At 41.8% G+C, this 17,170-nt stretch overlaps 1 protein-coding gene across 4 annotated transcripts in view; it reads right to left on the bottom strand.

The window, feature by feature from the left end:
• fndc1 (fibronectin type III domain containing 1) overlaps positions 1 to 17,170 on the bottom strand; it is a 336,789-nt gene that overhangs the window by 252,241 nt on the left and 67,378 nt on the right. For 2 of the 4 annotated variants that reach the window (XM_059648479.1, XM_048536005.2), the window contains exon 1: positions 13,004 to 13,165. The exons of the other annotated variants lie outside the window; for them this stretch is intronic. In XM_059648479.1, the coding sequence (XP_059504462.1) occupies positions 13,004 to 13,067 (64 nt within the window). In that variant the 5' untranslated portion in view covers positions 13,068 to 13,165. Of the gene's footprint in view, positions 1 to 13,003; positions 13,166 to 17,170 lie in introns of those variants that run through there. 4 annotated transcript variants of the gene reach the window in all.

Below are 17,170 nucleotides of genomic sequence, written 5' to 3'. Positions count from 1 at the left end.
TCAGTTAAAAATCTCACGATTGTCATTCTCTAATGAATATCATAGAGTTTCATCTATTTACTTGATGAGATTTCCTTTATCTCATACTTTCTTTAAGTTTGTGTCTTTCATCATTGTTTGTGGAAGCATAAGAATCAATGTCTGCAAACTGTTGAGTACCTGCAGATTGTAATATCTCTGATGGCAGAACTCTTTTTGAATGATTTCTGACGTCCTTCATCACAACACCATTTGAGAGTGTAGTGACAACTGGTACAGCGACTTGTTAAGCTCTGGTTAAGTTTCTTTTGTTGGTGATTTTGCTACAAGGTTCAATATTCTCATGAACCTTTATAACTGCAACTAGTTTTGTGGAGCTAGAAATTCTTTTATGACTTGGTTCTCCAGTATGTTCACCTTTGTTCCCGATAGGAACAAGAAACATGATTGTTGGTTACGAAGACTCATTTACTGTCGAGTGTCAAACCTGCCTGTTGTAGTCCACTCAGCAATGTTCTCGCTTTCATGTCATGCTCAGCTTGAGTGGAACCTTATATCAACACATCATCCATGCAGCAAATAATTCCGTGCAAGTTCTTTGAAGGATTTAACATTATTCTGAAAGCTTTCTGGTGCTGATGCTATTCCAAAAAATAGCATGTTAAAACAAAATATTCTAAATGTTGTTATGAATGTCACAAGTCAAGACTCCTCTAATGATTTTTACCTGAATCCAATGTTAGTTCTAGCCTAATTTTGCTAAACTCACATTTATACCATTGGATGGACTTCTTTTGAGATTTATTGAGTTCCACACAGTCATTGCTTAGCGTTATGCATTTGTTTAACATCAGAACTGGACCCGTAAGAGCATTAATTCTTTTGTTTTTAAATAACTGGTAAAATGGCTTCTTGTCTTACAATTGAGTTGCTCCCTTTCTTCACTTCTGGAAGTAAGTGGCCTGGATGCTTTTTTGTGTGCATACAGCAGATCCACTTCTTAGCTCTGTTTTATATAATACATTGGTTTCAGCTTGCCCTATCCCATAACTTCAGAAATTCTGCTCTAAAATCAGATTGCTAATGCTAATCACTAGGTGTACAAAATGATCAGTGGTATAGAGTGGCAGCCAGAGACTTTTTCCTAGTGAGGAGGTAGCTATTACGAGGGGGCATAGTTTTAAAGTGAAAGGAGGTAGATATAGGGGAGATGTCAGAGGTAGTTTCTTTACTCAGAGTGGTATACATTGCCGGAGAGGGTAGTAGAGTTGGTCTCATTAGGCGCCTGTTAGATAAACATGTGGATGATAATATGAGGTAGGGGTGGAGGTTAGAGAGACCTTAGGATTAGGGTAAAAGTTCAGCACAACATCGTGGGCCGAGGGGCCTGTACTGTTCTATGTTCTAACGTGGTTTATTTGTCTTACTTTGACTGCTAAGATAAAAGAAACTCATACCAGGTTTTGTCAACATACAAGAAAACAAAACTTGCTATAAACAAACTGATTCTTTAAGGAGTGGCAAAATGGATTGATACTAAGATGCAAACTAAAAATATATCCTTTAAATGACAACACACCATTACATTCACACTAAAACAGGACAGAGGTCTGCAGAAATACTGTGGTTCTCAGACTGCTGAATGAACCTAATTTCAAATCTAATGGTGATCTTGCTTTTGTGCACCTTCAGTGCAGCTGTAACCTCACATGCTTTGCTCTGTCGTCTGCAAGGTGTTAGAAAGGATTCTGAGGGATAAGATTTATGACCATCTGGAAGAGCATGGCTTGATCAAATACAGTCAACACGGCTTTGTGAGGGGTAGGTCATGCCTTACAAACCTTATCGAGTTTTTTGAGGATGTGACTAGAAAGGTTGATGAGGGTCGAGCTGTGGATGTGGTGTATATGGACTTCAGTAAGGCATTTGATAAGGTTCCCCATGGTAGGCTCATTCAGAAGGTCAGGAGGAATGGGATACAGGGGAACTTAGCTGCTTGGATACAGAATTGGCTGGCCAACAGAAGACAGCGAGTGGTAGTAGAAGGAAAATATTCTGCCTGGAAGTCAGTGGTGAGTGGAGTTCCACAGGGCTCTGTCCTTGGGCCTCTACTGTTTGTAATTTTTATTAATGACTTGGACGAGGGAATTGAAGGATGGGTCAGCAAGTTTGCAGACGACACAAAGGTCGGAGGTGTCTTTGACAGTGTAGAGGGCTGTTGTAGGCTGCAGCGGGACATTGACAGGATGCAGAGATGGGCTGAGAGGTGGCAGATGGAGTTCAACCTGGATAAATGCGAGGTGATGCATTTTGGAAGGTCGAATTTGAAAGCTGAGTACAGGATTAAGGATAGGATTCTTGGCAGCGTGGAGGAACAGAGGGATCTTGGTGTGCAGATACATAGATCCCTTAAAATGGCCACCCAAGTGGACAGGGTTGTTAAGAAAGCATATGGTGTTTTGGCTTTCATTAACAGGGGGATTGAGTTTAAGAGTCGTGAGATCTTGTTGCAGCTCTATAAAACTTTGGTTAGACCGCACTTGGAATACTGCGTCCAGTTCTGGGCGCCCTATTATAGGAAAGATGTGGATGCTTTGGAGAGGGTTCAGAGGAGGTTTACCAGGATGCTGCCTGGACTGGAGGGCTTATCTTATGAAGAGAGGTTGACTGAGCTCGGTCTCTTTTCATTGGAGAAAAGGAGGAGGAGAGGGGACCTAATTGAGGTATACAAGATAATGAGAGGCATAGATAGAGTTGATAGCCAGAGACTATTTCCCAGGGCAGAAATGGCTAGCACGAGGGGTCATAGTTTTAAGCTGGTTGGTGGAAAGTATAGAGGGGATGTCAGAGGCAGGTTCTTTACGCAGAGAGTTGTGAGAGCATGGAATGCATTGCCAGCAGCAGTTGTGGAAGCAAGGTCATTGGGGTCATTTAAGAGACTGCTGGACATGTATATGGTCACAGAAATTTGAGGGTGCATACATGAGGATCAATGGTCGGCACAACATTGTGGGCTGAAGGGCCTGTTCTGTGCTGTACTGTTCTATGTTCTATGTTCTAAACTGACTATGATTTGCCCGTACTGCACACAAATCAAAGCTTTTCACTGTACTTGCGTACGTGACAACAATAAATCAAATCTTACCATATCTTCTTCCCCGTGTAATTTCTTAACTTCCATCCGTGTGGAAGGTACATCTTACAATCCAAGATCATTTCTTGCTGTTGTATTTGTTTGAACTCATACTAATTTAGCTATCCAGACATCTTTTCCTACCTGCTCAATAACTTGTATTTGTACCTTTAATTCATTAATTTTACTCCAAATAGTGCACCCATTTAAGTAAAAATCTATTAATGTTGCCTTTTTACCATTTTCCCCCTTCTGACTCTTTGCTGATTTCCTGTGTTTTACTACACTGAGTGTTTTTACGCAAATGGCTTTCCTACCTATCCAGTTCTGAAGGGCCACTGGAGCCAAAACATTCACTGATATCTCTCCACTGATGAGGCTAGACCTGCTGAGTTTTTTTCAAGAAATTTCTGTTTTTATTCCCGATTTCCAGTATCCACAATTCTCAGAGTTTTGTTTTGCTTTGTAGGCATACACTTCCGATAATTACTCAATAGCTGTAGCTATTCAATTCACTCGGCCACTGGTCCCAGCGTAGTTCAAGTGATGCCTGTTCAATTAGAAGGACCCTCTTTCATCCCAATACAGGTGCCAGTGCCCCACAAACTGAAACCTATTTCACCACAATTTCTGAACTATACATTTAAACTCATCAAGTTTATTATGTAATGCCAGTTTTCACATGGCTCAGATAGTACAATAGCCATTACTACCTTGGTTGGAAATAACACAGTGTGGAGCTGAAGGAACACAGCAGGCCAGGCAGCAGAGGTGTAACAAAGTTGACATTTCAGGTAGGGACGTTTAGAGCGGCACAATGGCTCAACATTTAGCACCGCTGCCTCACAGCATCAGGGACCTGGGTTCGATTCCACCCTTGAGCGACTGTCTGTTTAGAGTTTGCACATTGTCCCCATGTCTGCATGGGTTTCCCCTGGATGCTCTGGCTTCCTCCCACAGTCCAAAGATGTGCAGGTTAGGTGGACTGGCCATGCTAAATTGCCCGTAGTGTTCATGGAGGTGTAGATTAGGTGGGTTGTAGGGGGATGGGTCCGGGTGGGGTGCTCTAAGGATTGGCGTGGACCTCTTGGGCCAAAAGGCCTGTTTCCACACTGTAAGGATTCTATGATCTATGATCTTACTATCTCTGAGTGAGTTACTACCTTGTTGGAGATACTTTTTAAAAATTTAGCTTCTGTGTGTTCAAATTCTTTCAGCATAACCGCACTAGTTCTATCACTGTTACTGGTACCAACACGGATGACAGCAACTGGATCCTTCACCTCCCATCCCTCATCAAGCTCTTCTCCAGCCCTGAAGAGACGTCTTTAACCTTAGCACCAGGCAGACAGCATACCCCTCAGAACGCTTGCTTGCAGTTGCAGAAAACAATAACTAGCCTGCCAATTATACTGCCTTCTGCATTCCTATTTCATTTTCCTGTTTGAATGGCTCTCTGTACCACATGGTCAGATCGCTTATCCTCCTTGCAGACCCAACTCTCATCCACACAACTTGCAAGAATCTCATAACCGTTTGGACAATTACTGGCCGGGAGCTTCTCTAATGCTACCCAAATGATCTCCATACTTAACTCACGCAATGTGTTTGATTGTCTCCTAGAAAAAAAATTAGATTAGATTCCCTACAGTGAGAGAACAGGCCCTTCAGCCCAACAAGTCCACACCACCCCTTGGAGCATCCCACCCGTACCCATCCCCCTATAAACCACACTGCCCTGAACACTACGGGCAATTTAGCATGGCCAATCCACCTAGCCTGCACATCTTTGGACTGGGGGAGGAAACCGGAGCACCAAGCAGACACAGGGAGAACGTGCAAACTCCGCACAGACAGTCGCCTAAGGATGGAATCAAACCTGGGTCCCTGGCGGTGTGAGGCTGCAGTGCTAACCATTGAACCACCGTACCGCTTCAAGGGTCCAGGTAACTTGGTGATGTGCTGCAATGTCTGCAGTTTAGACTCCAGCTCCTCAACTCTGATCCAAAGTTCCTTGAGCTGCAAAGACTGACTACAGATGTGTTCCTTTTTTGCTAAAATCAGTTTCCAGCAACACATCACCTATTCTGCTTTCACCATATTTGATTTAATGAATCAATTACTCTAGAATGACTTGTCTTTACACTTTTGATTTTGGTATTTTTTGCAAATTAAAATAATTACAATCTCATATTTAACAAGATAATGAGATGACAGATTTAAATGCAAACTACTAGAAACATTCACCAATCCATTGCTTTCCCTGAAATAAAACAAAAAAAATGTGGACGTTGAATATCTGAAACAAAACAGGAATTACTGGAGAAACTCTGATTTGGTAGCATCTCTAGATAAAGATAGAATTAAAATTGAGTCTAGTGATCCTTCTTCCGACAGAAGATTACCCTTTTGATGAAGGATTACTCAACTCGAAACATTAACTCTACTCTCTTTCCACAAATGCTGCTCAATCTGAGTTTCTCCAGCAATCTGTTTTTACTTCACTGCTTTCCCTGCATTCGCTTCACATTGTGGTGCATGTTATCATTCTACCTCTGGTCTTACTGCAGATATACCACTAGATCCAATCTTTTTATCCTCTCCCAGTCACTCCTCTCACTGGAGATCTTATATCCAGCAGATAACCTAAAAAAGTTCCTCTTTCCACTTCTGTGCCAAACTCCCTTTTTGAACCAAAAATCCCACCTAACTATTCTCAACGCATTTTCCTGCACTCAGTCCATAGCCGTGTATGCCTTGGCATCACAAGTGGATATTCAAATACTTAGACCATAGACACCTAGTGTGGAAACAGGTGCTTCAGTCCAACAAGTCCACACCAACCTTCAGAGCATCCCACCAATCTGAACACTATGGACTATTTAACATGGCCAATCCATCTAACTTGCACATCTTCGAACTGTGGGAGGAAACCAGAGGAATGTTATGAGAACTCCTACCTCTACCACCCTTACAGGTAACGAGTTGCAGATTCCTACAAGCTGCTGGGTTAAATTTCTTTTCCCTCATCTCCTCTAAACCTCCTGCTTCTTATCTTCAATCTGCGCCTCGGTTACTGATCACACCATCAAGGGGAACATTTATTCCTTTCTCCACTAGCTATGCTCATTATCTTATACATCTCAATCATGCCCACTCCCCTCATTCTCCTCTGCTCTCAGGAGAATATTCCCAATCTACACAACCCCTTTCATTACTAAAACGCTCCAGCCCCAGTAACAACCTGGTACATCTCCACTGCATCATCTCCATTTCAATCACATTCCTCCTTTAATGTGGATTCCAGAATTGCACTCAATACTCTAGTTGTGGTCTAACCAACATTTTAGACAGTTCCAGCGTAATCTCCTTAATCTTAAACTCTACACCTCAGATAACAAAGGTAAGTCTCTTGTGGTGCAAGGTCCCTACTTCTGAGCCAAGAATCCCAGATTCAAGTCCCACCATCTCCACAGGTATATAATAGCATTTCTAAACAAGTTAACTTTTTTAAAAAATCCCATATGCCTTCTTACTTCACTTTATCTACCGGTTTTGCTATCTTATAGGACTGTGGATATGCACACCAAGGTCACGCCATTCATCATGCGTTCTACCTGCCTTGTTTGCCCTGCTCAAGTGCATCACCTCACAGTAATCTGGTTTGAATTCCATTTTCCCACTGACCAGTCCATCTGATCAGGCTGTCAATATACCACTGTAATCTACGGCTACCTTCTTCACTATTTACCATCCCACTAGTTTTTGTATCATCTATGAATTTACTGGTCAACCTTCTTATACAAAATAAATTAAATTTGAATATACAGTAAAGAGTGGAGCCTTGCAGTAGTCCACTGGACACAGGCTCCTAGTCTCAAAAACACTCTTAACTATCACCCTCTGTTTCTTGCCAATCATCCAATTCTGATTCCAAAATGACCAAATTTCCTCGGATCCTGTGCCTTCTTACCTTTGCTATCAGTCTCCCATGCAGGACCTTATCAAAACCTGACTAAGTTGAATGCATTCCCCTCATCCACAAACCTGGTTACCTCTTTTGAAGTGTTCAATCAAGTTGATAGGCATGACCTCCTTTCAACAAAAACACTGCTGACTGTTCGTGATTAACACCCTCTTCTCCAAATGCAGACTAATTCTATCGCTCAGAATTGCTTCCAATAGTTTCCCACCAGTGATTAAACTGACTGGTTTATTCCTTACTTCCTTAGAGTCATAGAGCACACAAGCTGACCATTCAGTCCAACCAATCCATGCTGACCGTAATCCTAACTAAACTAAGTCTCACCTGCCTGCTTCTGTCCCATGTCCCTCCAAATCTTTCCTATTCACGTAGTTATCCAAAATGTTTTTTATAACTGTACCTGCATCCACCACGTCCTCTGGAAATTTATTCCACACACGAACCCACCCTCCGTGTAAACAATTTGTCCTTCATATTTTCTTTTACATCTCTCTCCTCTCACCTTAAAAACGTGCCTCCTAGTCTTGAAATGTCCCATCCTTGGCAAAAGGCAACTACCATTAACTCTATCCATACCCTTCCTTATTTTATGAACTTTTATCAGGTCGTCACTCGATCTCCTTCACTCCTGTGAAAAAAAGTCCCAGCCTATCCAACCTTTCTTTATAACTCAAACCTTCCATATGCAGCAACATCCTTTTCTTCTGAACCCTGTCCAGCTTGATAATATCCTTCTTATAAGTGGGCAACCAGAATTGGAAACAGTATTCCATAAGAGGCCTCACCAATGTCCTGTATAACCGCAACATGAATTCCAAACTCCTAAGTCAAAGGACTGAACAGCAAAAACATTTTCCAGTCCCCTGGCACCTTTCCTGTGGCCAGACAGCAACTGAAAATTATTGTCAGCAGACTTGATAAATCCTTCCTTTCCTCACATAACAGCCTAATATACACTGAACTCCAGAGCTGGATGACATCCACTTCTAAGGCTGCCTAACCTCTCAGAACATACTCTATACGAATTTCTTTAATTATATTCCGGTCCTTTGACCAGACTGGTGTGCGCACATTGTGTTGGTATTCGCTTCAGAGCAACAAAGTATTCACTTCGACTCCAACTTATGTCGTCCAGCACCATGCTCAAGTTATCATTTTAAAAATGACTTCCTTGAGTTTATACCTTTAATTTCAGGCCCATTCTTATCCTTTCCTACAACTATCTTGAATCTAAAGGAGTTATGATTCCTGTCTGCAAAATGTTTCCTGATAATTGAACTACTTTCCTAGTTCATTACATAAAATGAAGTCCAGAACAGCCATGTCTCTTGAAAGGCCTTCTACAAACTGCTTTAAAAATTCCCCTGGATGCATTTTATGAATTCTGTTTTCTCTAAATCTTTTCTAATGTGATTACCTCAGTTAACAGTCAGGAAGTCGAAATCCCTCCCTATGACTACTTCATTACTACTGCACTACTCCAAAATTTGCGGACATATCTGATCTTCTATTTCTCTCCAGCTGTTAGGAGGCCTAAAGTTTGCTCCAGGCAACATGATTGCTCCATTTTGGTTTTTAAGTTCTACTCATATGGCTTTGAGAAGCTTTCTAAGATGTCATCCCTCCTCATTGCTGTAATTGTACTCAATGTTGAATCACTTCCTTCTCTTTCACCTCCTTCCCTGTTTCATCTGAAGGCCCTATAATCCCAAAATATTGAGTTGCCGATCCTTCCCCTCTTTCAACCATGCTTCAGTGACAGCAATGGCATTAAACCCCTTGTTTTAATTTTTCCTCAACTCATCTTGGTTATCGCATTCCTCATGTTAAAACTAATACCATTAAACCTTACTAAAATCCTTTGTGCCTTAGCTGGCCAACAAAGTCTATGTCGTGCCGTCTTTTCCAATTTTTGCCATGCATTTTCCTATGCTGAACCTTCTCTCAAGATCCCAACATCTACCAAATTAGTTTAAACCCTCCCCAACAGCACTTGCAAACCTCCAGCAAGGATACTCGTCCCTTTCTGGTTCAGGTGCAACCCATTGCCTTATGCAGTTCCAATCATCCCAAAAATCTAAAAGCCCTCCCTCTTGCGCCATCTCTCCTGCCACATTCATCTGGACTAACTTTCTATTTTTATACACCTTATTTCTAACACCCAGAATTAATATTTAAGCATATGGTGATCCCATGGGATGTTTATGAATTAATGAGTTAGCAAATCTCATTAAATTTTATAAAAGATTGCAATTCTTGATTTTTGCCGATCTAGCCTTAATTCCCTTTCAAGTACCACTTCATCATCGTTCATGATCCCCGAAATATGAAAACTGCGCTTCAGTACTCATTCACTAGCATAACTTCTGCACTTCACTGAACCAGATGCATCCCTAGCTTTTCCCTGAGCTCTAACCTTGCTTGATCTTAAGTAAATATGACAAAGCAGCTTTTCAACTTGCTCCCTACGCACTGTGCAGAAGTATGCAGACTTTTTCCAAGCCTCTTACAGCTTTTCCAACATAAAGCCAGCAACCTCCCACTTTCTCAGCTTCCCAGTATTTCTTCTGAATTCTGACTTCTACTCCTTGCTGTTAATTCCTAGAGTAGACTCATGGAAGTTTACAGCACAGGTGGTGGCAATTTGGCCCTTGTGCCCATGCTGAACAAACATGACTACACTGATCCAATTTTCAAGCTTTTGCTCACAGTCCTGGAAGCCAAGGCACTCCAAATGAATATTTAAATTCTGCTTAAATATTACAAGAGTCTCTGATTCAATTTCCCTTTCAGATAGTGGCTTGCAGATTCCCACCATCTTCAGTGAAACAATATTCTCAACTCTCCTCTCAGTCTTCCAAATCAACTTTAATCTATGCCATCAGGTTATTGACCTCCCAACAAATAGAAAGAAAGTGCCTGTTTATACCTCTCAAATCTTAACTTGTCTGGCGTCCCCCTCAAACTTGGACACTCCAAGGAAAACAAGTCCGTTTATCCAATCTTTCCTCTTAGCTCAGACCCTGCAATATACTAGTAATTCTCCTCTGCACCCTCTCAAGTGGAATCACGTCCTTGCTATCATGTGGTTACAACAACTTTATGTAGTACACTACACCAGTTAAATCCAACCAGCAGTTTAGTTATTTTCAATTGACCTGTTCAGACATATTGCGATACACTTCTGCAGCAGGTAGGACCTGAAACCTGACCTTCTGGCCCAAAGGTAGGGATACTACTACAATGCCACAAAAATCTAAGTCATTAACCACCATTTTGTACAGTACCAGCATACCTTCCAGCATACAGCTATCCTCTCACTAAGTTACCAACCTACCAATTTTCATGTCATTAAACTTCTTGATCATACTGCTATATTCAAGTCCAAATGACTAACATGCAACACAAAGTGCAAGGCCACAGCAACAAGCACTATGGAATTCTACTGGAAGCAGACTCCCTTCCACAGAAACATGCCTCTACCATCGCCCTGTTTCTGGCCCTTCAGCCAATTTTGGATCCAATGTGCCACTATGCCTCAGATCCCATGGGCTTTTAATTTCTTACCTAATCTACCAACCTTCCCAAAATTATTGCTAAAATCTATGTAGACTACATCTTTTACATTGCACTCATCAACATTCCTGAATCACCTCAAAACAGTCAAACAAATTTGTCAAACACAACATTCCCTTAACAAATCCATGCTGACTATCCCTGGTTAATCAGTATGTCACCGCATGCATAGATATTCTGTGTTCCCCAATTCTTTCTAATAACTTGCCTACCACTGGTTCCACTGAATGGCCCTCTCCATCCTGAGTTTGTTCTAACTGCAGAGCCATCCAACTGTTCGTGCTGCAGTATCAGCAATCTGACCACCCCGTTCTGTTTTTAACATGCCTCATTTGCTGAGAAAAGTGTTGCGACATGTCCCGAAAGCACTGAAGTAGTGCTCGAGAGCTCTTGTGGTGTAGTGGCAGTTTCCTACCTTTGAGCAAGGAGTCCTTTGTTCAAGTCCCACCTGCTCCAGAGATGCATGATAACATCTTTGAAGAGAGATAATGGGCACTACAGATGCTGGAGAATCCAAGATAACAAAGTGTGGAACTGGATGAACACAGCAGGCCAAGCAGCATCTTAGGAGCACAAAAGCTGACGTTTCGGGCCTCCAGCCTTCATCAGAAAAGCAATTTTAATTTTCATTTTTCTTCAGGAAAATTGTTAATTAGATTTTGAATAACGGACATGTCGAAAAGGGCAGAATTAGCCCTGGTACTAGTTACCAGACTTATATCCGTCTCTTTCCAAAATAGCATAAACACACTGACTGCTTTAGTAGAAATATTGGCCAAAACACGCAATGCAGTCATGTGATGGAAAATACTATCATTCTACTGAACAAATAAGTTATGTTTCATACTTCATAAGATAAAATTGTGGAACTTAATGTTGGCCAGTTAGTACATTCCTATTGGTCAGTTTTCATCTTCCTACTAAAAATAACTTGAAATGAAACAGTGGCACCTGTTACTGAAGCACGATAAGTTATTCTCATGATCAGAGGATTCCTTGCGTGTCTGCCACCCGCATTATACACAAACACACAATCTCTAATAATTGCCAATAGTTTGGAACCAGTAAAGATTTCAGTAGTTCCCCAATCGGGTGCGGTACATTTGAATTTGTTTTTTTTCTAAAACATTGAAATAGTTTTTTTATATACTTGTGATCACACAAAATAAAAGTAAACCTCTATAAAATGATAGTCTGAATATAACAAAATATTTATAAAGGAGCTAGTAACACAACACGTATAAGACTTATTGTATTTTACCAAGCAGGTCTAAATCGTTGGAAAACAAATCTCACGTTCGATCATCTCAAAACAAAAATGGATTCAAACAATCTGTCTGCATGAAATAGCAATAGATATGTGGATTAGTATCACGGATTAGAAAGTTAGACCAAACGCTATGAACTGGTGACTTTTTTAATGCTCGGATAACATTGTTGCATCAAATTTAAAGCTTTTTGGTTAAAATCTGATTTCAACGGACCCAGCAACATTGATATACATTGTATTTAAATCGTTAAAAAATGCTTTTTGGCTTTGCTCATCACAGCCACTCATCTAAACTGAACTAAACACAGAGTTCCACAGTGACTTATTACATGACAAGTGAATCAAAAGAATTTCCAGCTGTTTTCAACGTCAATTTGCTAAATGTGGGATTGCCGGAGCCTCACAATTCAGTCACCGCGCATCCAAAGTCGTCTTAAAAATGAAACATAAAAGCATTGCAGACCGGCATGGCAGGCGGGCGGAAGGCTGAATAAGTTAATCAAAAAAAAATTGAGGCAAATGTTTCTTAGAATGACATTTAAAACTATTTTCAACTTCTGCAGTGTGTTAAGAAGTGTTTTAAAATGGCAAATATTCTGCTGTGACTATAAATTCAAAAGTGACACAATTACGTGCTTTTTGTTTTAAGAAAAGGTTGGGACTCAGAGTCTACAGAAATGCTTGTAGCTAGCAGTGGCTAAAGCTAGTAGCAAGCCAATAACAAAACCAAAAAAAAGAGGTCCGGTCAGCATACTGCATTTAAGCACGTCAGTTGTGATAACCTTTATGTTAAAACCCAGCTCACGAACACAAGAGGGGGAATGCCTCTGATTAATCAACTCAATGGATCCAGCTTCACTGACTGAAAATATCACTGATTTTTTTAACAAATGCGAAATAAAACTCAAATTATTCCCCGATAAACCGTATAAAGTTCACAAAAAGCAAACAAGTTGTTCTTCCCGCTCAAAAATGTTTGCAAAACTAAATTACGCCTTTAAACTTTTTTTAAACAAAGGATTAACATTGATACAAACACAACGTCCAGCCTTATCCCTACCTTTTTGCGGCTCTACAGCAAGGAGTGCGACCACGAAGGTGAGACAACTTGCCGCTGTGAACATATTTAGGTTTCGGTGCCGAAAGCAGCAGCTGGTCCCGACTGCGACAGCCACACTCTCCACTCACACCGAACAGGCGGTCTCAGGTAGCCACAGGAAGACTATCCACACGCACACAATTCCGTAATTCTCCTCTTCCCAGCACCCACTAACTCGAAAACCACTATCTCCCCCCTCCGCCTGACAGTGGAAACACCACCTCTCTCAATTCTGCCCTCATCCTATCGGTCAGATGCATTTATCCGGAAACCATCGATATTCTTATATCGTCCCTAACATGGAAGAAATAGGAGTCGTGTAATTCACAGATACTAGGCAAAAGTAGATTGAAGGAGGTCAATTTCTAATTAGAGGTCATCTCTGGGGGAAGGGAACAGACACATTCCTCGCACACAATATCTGTATAATATGAAGTATACTTTCATACACAACTAAATTATGTATTTATACAGTTATAGAGTAATTGAGATGTACAGCATGGAAACAGACCCTTCGGTCCAGCTTGTATATGCCGACCAGTTATCCTAAGTAAATGTAAATTAATAGTTCAATTTGCCAGCATTTGGCCCACATCCCTCCAAATCCTTCCTATTCACGTACCTATGCAAATGTCTTAAATGTTGTAATTGGACCAACCTCGATCACTTTCGCTGGCAGCTCCTTCCATACATTCCACACTCCCTGAAATATCCATTACATCTGTAACGTTATCCCTAATCAAAAATGCCACTCCCCCTTCTCTTTTGCCTCTTCTATAACATTTATACCCCGGAAAATTAAGCTGGCCAGTGCTGTCCATCCCTGAGCCAAGTTTAATTGTGATGACATCCCGGGCCCATGTTCACAATCATGCCCTTCGTTCAGAGATAGTAGGAACTGCAGATGCCAGAGAATCTGAGATAACAAGGTGTAGAGATGGACGAACACAGAAGAATAAGCAGCATCAGAGGAGCAGGAAGGCTGATGTTTCCGGCCTAGACCCTTCTTCATTTTCTGAAGGATCTAGGCCCAAAACGTCAGCCTTTCTGCTCCTCTGATGCTGCTAGGCCTGCTGTGTTCATCCAGCTTTATACCTTGTTATCTCATGCCCTTAGTTCATCTGGTTTATTTGTTAGGCCTTTTGCATTGAAATAAATGCAGTTTAATTTAATCAGTCCTACCTTGTTCTCTGCTTTGTTCCTGGCTACCCTAACTGTTTGACTCCTTTTCCCAATTGCACCAATCTCAGACTGACCTCTTGTCTCACTATCTCCTCGGGTTACCCCCCCAACACCACCTACCCACCACTTACTAGTTTATATCATCCCAAGCAGCTCGAGCAAATCTCCCCACCAGCATATTACACCCCTTCCAATTCAGGTGCAATCCGTCCTCCTTATACAGATCACTTTTACCCCAGAAGAGATTCCAATGATTCAAAAATATGAATACAACTCCCCTGCACCAGCTCCTCATCCATACATTTATCAGTTCCAGCCTCTTATTCCTACCTTCATTACTTCATGGCACCAGGTGTAATCCAAATATTACTACCTTTTAGGATCTACATTTTAAATTCCTGCCTAACTTCCTATATGGTCTCCTCAGAATCTCATCGTTATCCATTTCTATCTCCTTTGCTACAATGTGTACAAAACCTCCTGCTGATCACTCTTCCCTTTGAGAATATTCTGCATAATCTCCAAGATATCCTTGATCCTGACAGTGTGGAAGCATCACATTATTCTGATGTCTTGTTGTTGGCCACAGAAATGTCTCTCTGTGCCTCAAACTAGACAGTCCCTTATCTGAATTGCTCGATGAGTCCAGTGAGGTGTATCTTGACATCAGAAGCAATTCACTGCACTTGCTGGGCGTTGAACTGAGTTTCTGGTGAAACAGCAACAAAATGCCTTTTAATAGGGAGTATTGCTTGTTGTGGCACATCTTGCTGTTTTAATGTGCAGGTTCCTATTTTAGAAAACTCAATTTCAAGAATTCTCAATATAAAAGTTGGAGTAGGTACCGAGCAACTTCATAAGACCGTAAGACATAGGAGTGGAAGTAAGGCCATTCAGCCCATTCGAGTCCACTCTGCCATTTAAATCATAGCTGATAGGCATTTCAGCTCCACTTCCCTGCACTCTCCCCATAGCCCTTGATTCCTTGAGAGATCAAGAATTTATTGATCTCTGCCTTGAAGGCATTTAACATCCTCACCTCCACTGCACTCTGTGGCAATGAATTCCACAGGCCCACCACTCTGGCTGAAGAAATGTCTCCTCATTTCTGTTTTAAATTTACCCCCTCTAGTTCTAAGTCTGTGCCCACCGGTCCCAGGCTCCCCGACTAACAAACAACTTCCCAGCGTCCACCCTTTCTAAGCCATACATTATCTTGTAAGTTTCTATGAGGTCTCCCCTCAACCTTCTAAACTCTAATGAATACAATCCCAGGATCCTTAGCCATTCATCGTACATTAAACCTACCATTCCAGGGATCATCTGTGTGAATCTCTGCTGGACACACTCCAGCACCAGTATGTCCTTCCTGAGGTGTGGAGCCCAAAATTGGACACAGTATTCTAAATGGGGCCTTACTAGAGCTTCATAAAGTCTCAGAAGCACATCACTGCTTTCATATTCCAACCCTCTTGAGATAAATGATAACATTACATTTGCTTTCTTAATCACGTCTCTACCTGCAAGTTAACTTTTAGAGAATCCTGGACCAACACTCCCAGATCCCTTTGTACTTCTGCTTTACGAATTTTATCACTGTTTAGAAAATAGTCCATGCCCGTATTCTTTTTGCCAAAGTGCAACACCTCGCATTTGCTCACATTGAATATCATCAGCCATTTCCTGGACCGCTCTCCTAAACTGTCTAAATCTTTCTGCAGCCTCCCCACCTCCTCAGTACTACCTGCCTGTCCATCTATTTTTGTATCATCGGCAAACTTTGCCAGAATGCCCAGGTCCCTTCATCCAGATCGTTAATCTATAAAGTAAACAGCTGCGGCCCCAACACTGAACCCTGCAGGACACCACTTGTCACCGGTTGCCATTCCGAAAAAGAGCCTTTTATCCCAACTCTCTGCCTTCTGTCAGACAGCCAATCCTCAATCCAAGCCAGCAGCTCACCTCAAACACCATGGGCCCTCATCTTACTCAGCAGCCTCCCGTGAGGCACCTTATCAAAGGCCTTTTGGAAGTCTGGATAGATAACATCCAATGGGTTTCCCTGGTCTAACCTACTTGCTACCTCTTCAAAAAATTCCAACAGGTTTGTCAGGCACGACTTCCCCTTACTAAATCCAGTCTGACCTGTTCTAATCTGACCCTGCACTTCCAGGAATTTAGAAATCTTATCCTTAACAATGGATTCTAGAATTTTACCAACAACCAAGGTTAGGCGAATCGGCCTATAATTTTCCATCTTTTGTCTTGTTCCTTTTTTAAGCAAGGGGGTCACAACACCAATTTTACAATCATCTGGCAACACGGTGGCACAGTGGTTAGCACTACAACCTCACAGTGCCAGGGATCCGGGTTCAATTGCAGCCTTGGACGACTGCCTGTGTGGAGTTTGCACATTCTCCCCGTGTCTGCGTGGGTTTCCTCCGGGTGCTCCGGTTTCCTCCCACAGTCCAAAGACGTACAGGCTAGGTGGATCTGCCATGCTAAATTGCCCATAGTGTTCAGGTGTGTGGGGGTTATTGGGGGATGGGTCCGAGTGGACTTGTTGGGCCAAAGGACCTGTTTCCATGCTGTAGGGAATCTAATCTTTCCCAGACTCCAGGGACTTTTGAAAGATCACAACCAAAGCCTCTGCTATTTCCTCAGCCACCTCCCTCAGAACTCTAGGACGTAACCCATCAGGGCCAGGAGATTTATCAATTTTTAGACCTTTTAGCTTTTCTAGCACTTTCTCTTTTGTAATGCCTACCATTCTCAACTCTGCCCCCTGACTCTCCTTAATTGTTGGGAGACTACTCATGCCTTCCACTGTGAAGACTGATGCAAAGTACTTAATAAGTTCTTCAGCTATTTCCTCATTTCCCATGACTAGCCTTCCAGCATCAATTTGGAGTGGCCCAATATGTACTCTTGCCTCTTGTTTGTTTC

The sequence above is a fragment of the Stegostoma tigrinum genome, chromosome 9 (assembly GCF_030684315.1).
Source record: "Stegostoma tigrinum isolate sSteTig4 chromosome 9, sSteTig4.hap1, whole genome shotgun sequence".
Taxonomy (NCBI): Eukaryota; Metazoa; Chordata; class Chondrichthyes; order Orectolobiformes; family Stegostomatidae; genus Stegostoma; species Stegostoma tigrinum.
This window is presented reverse-complemented; position numbering and strand designations above follow the sequence as displayed.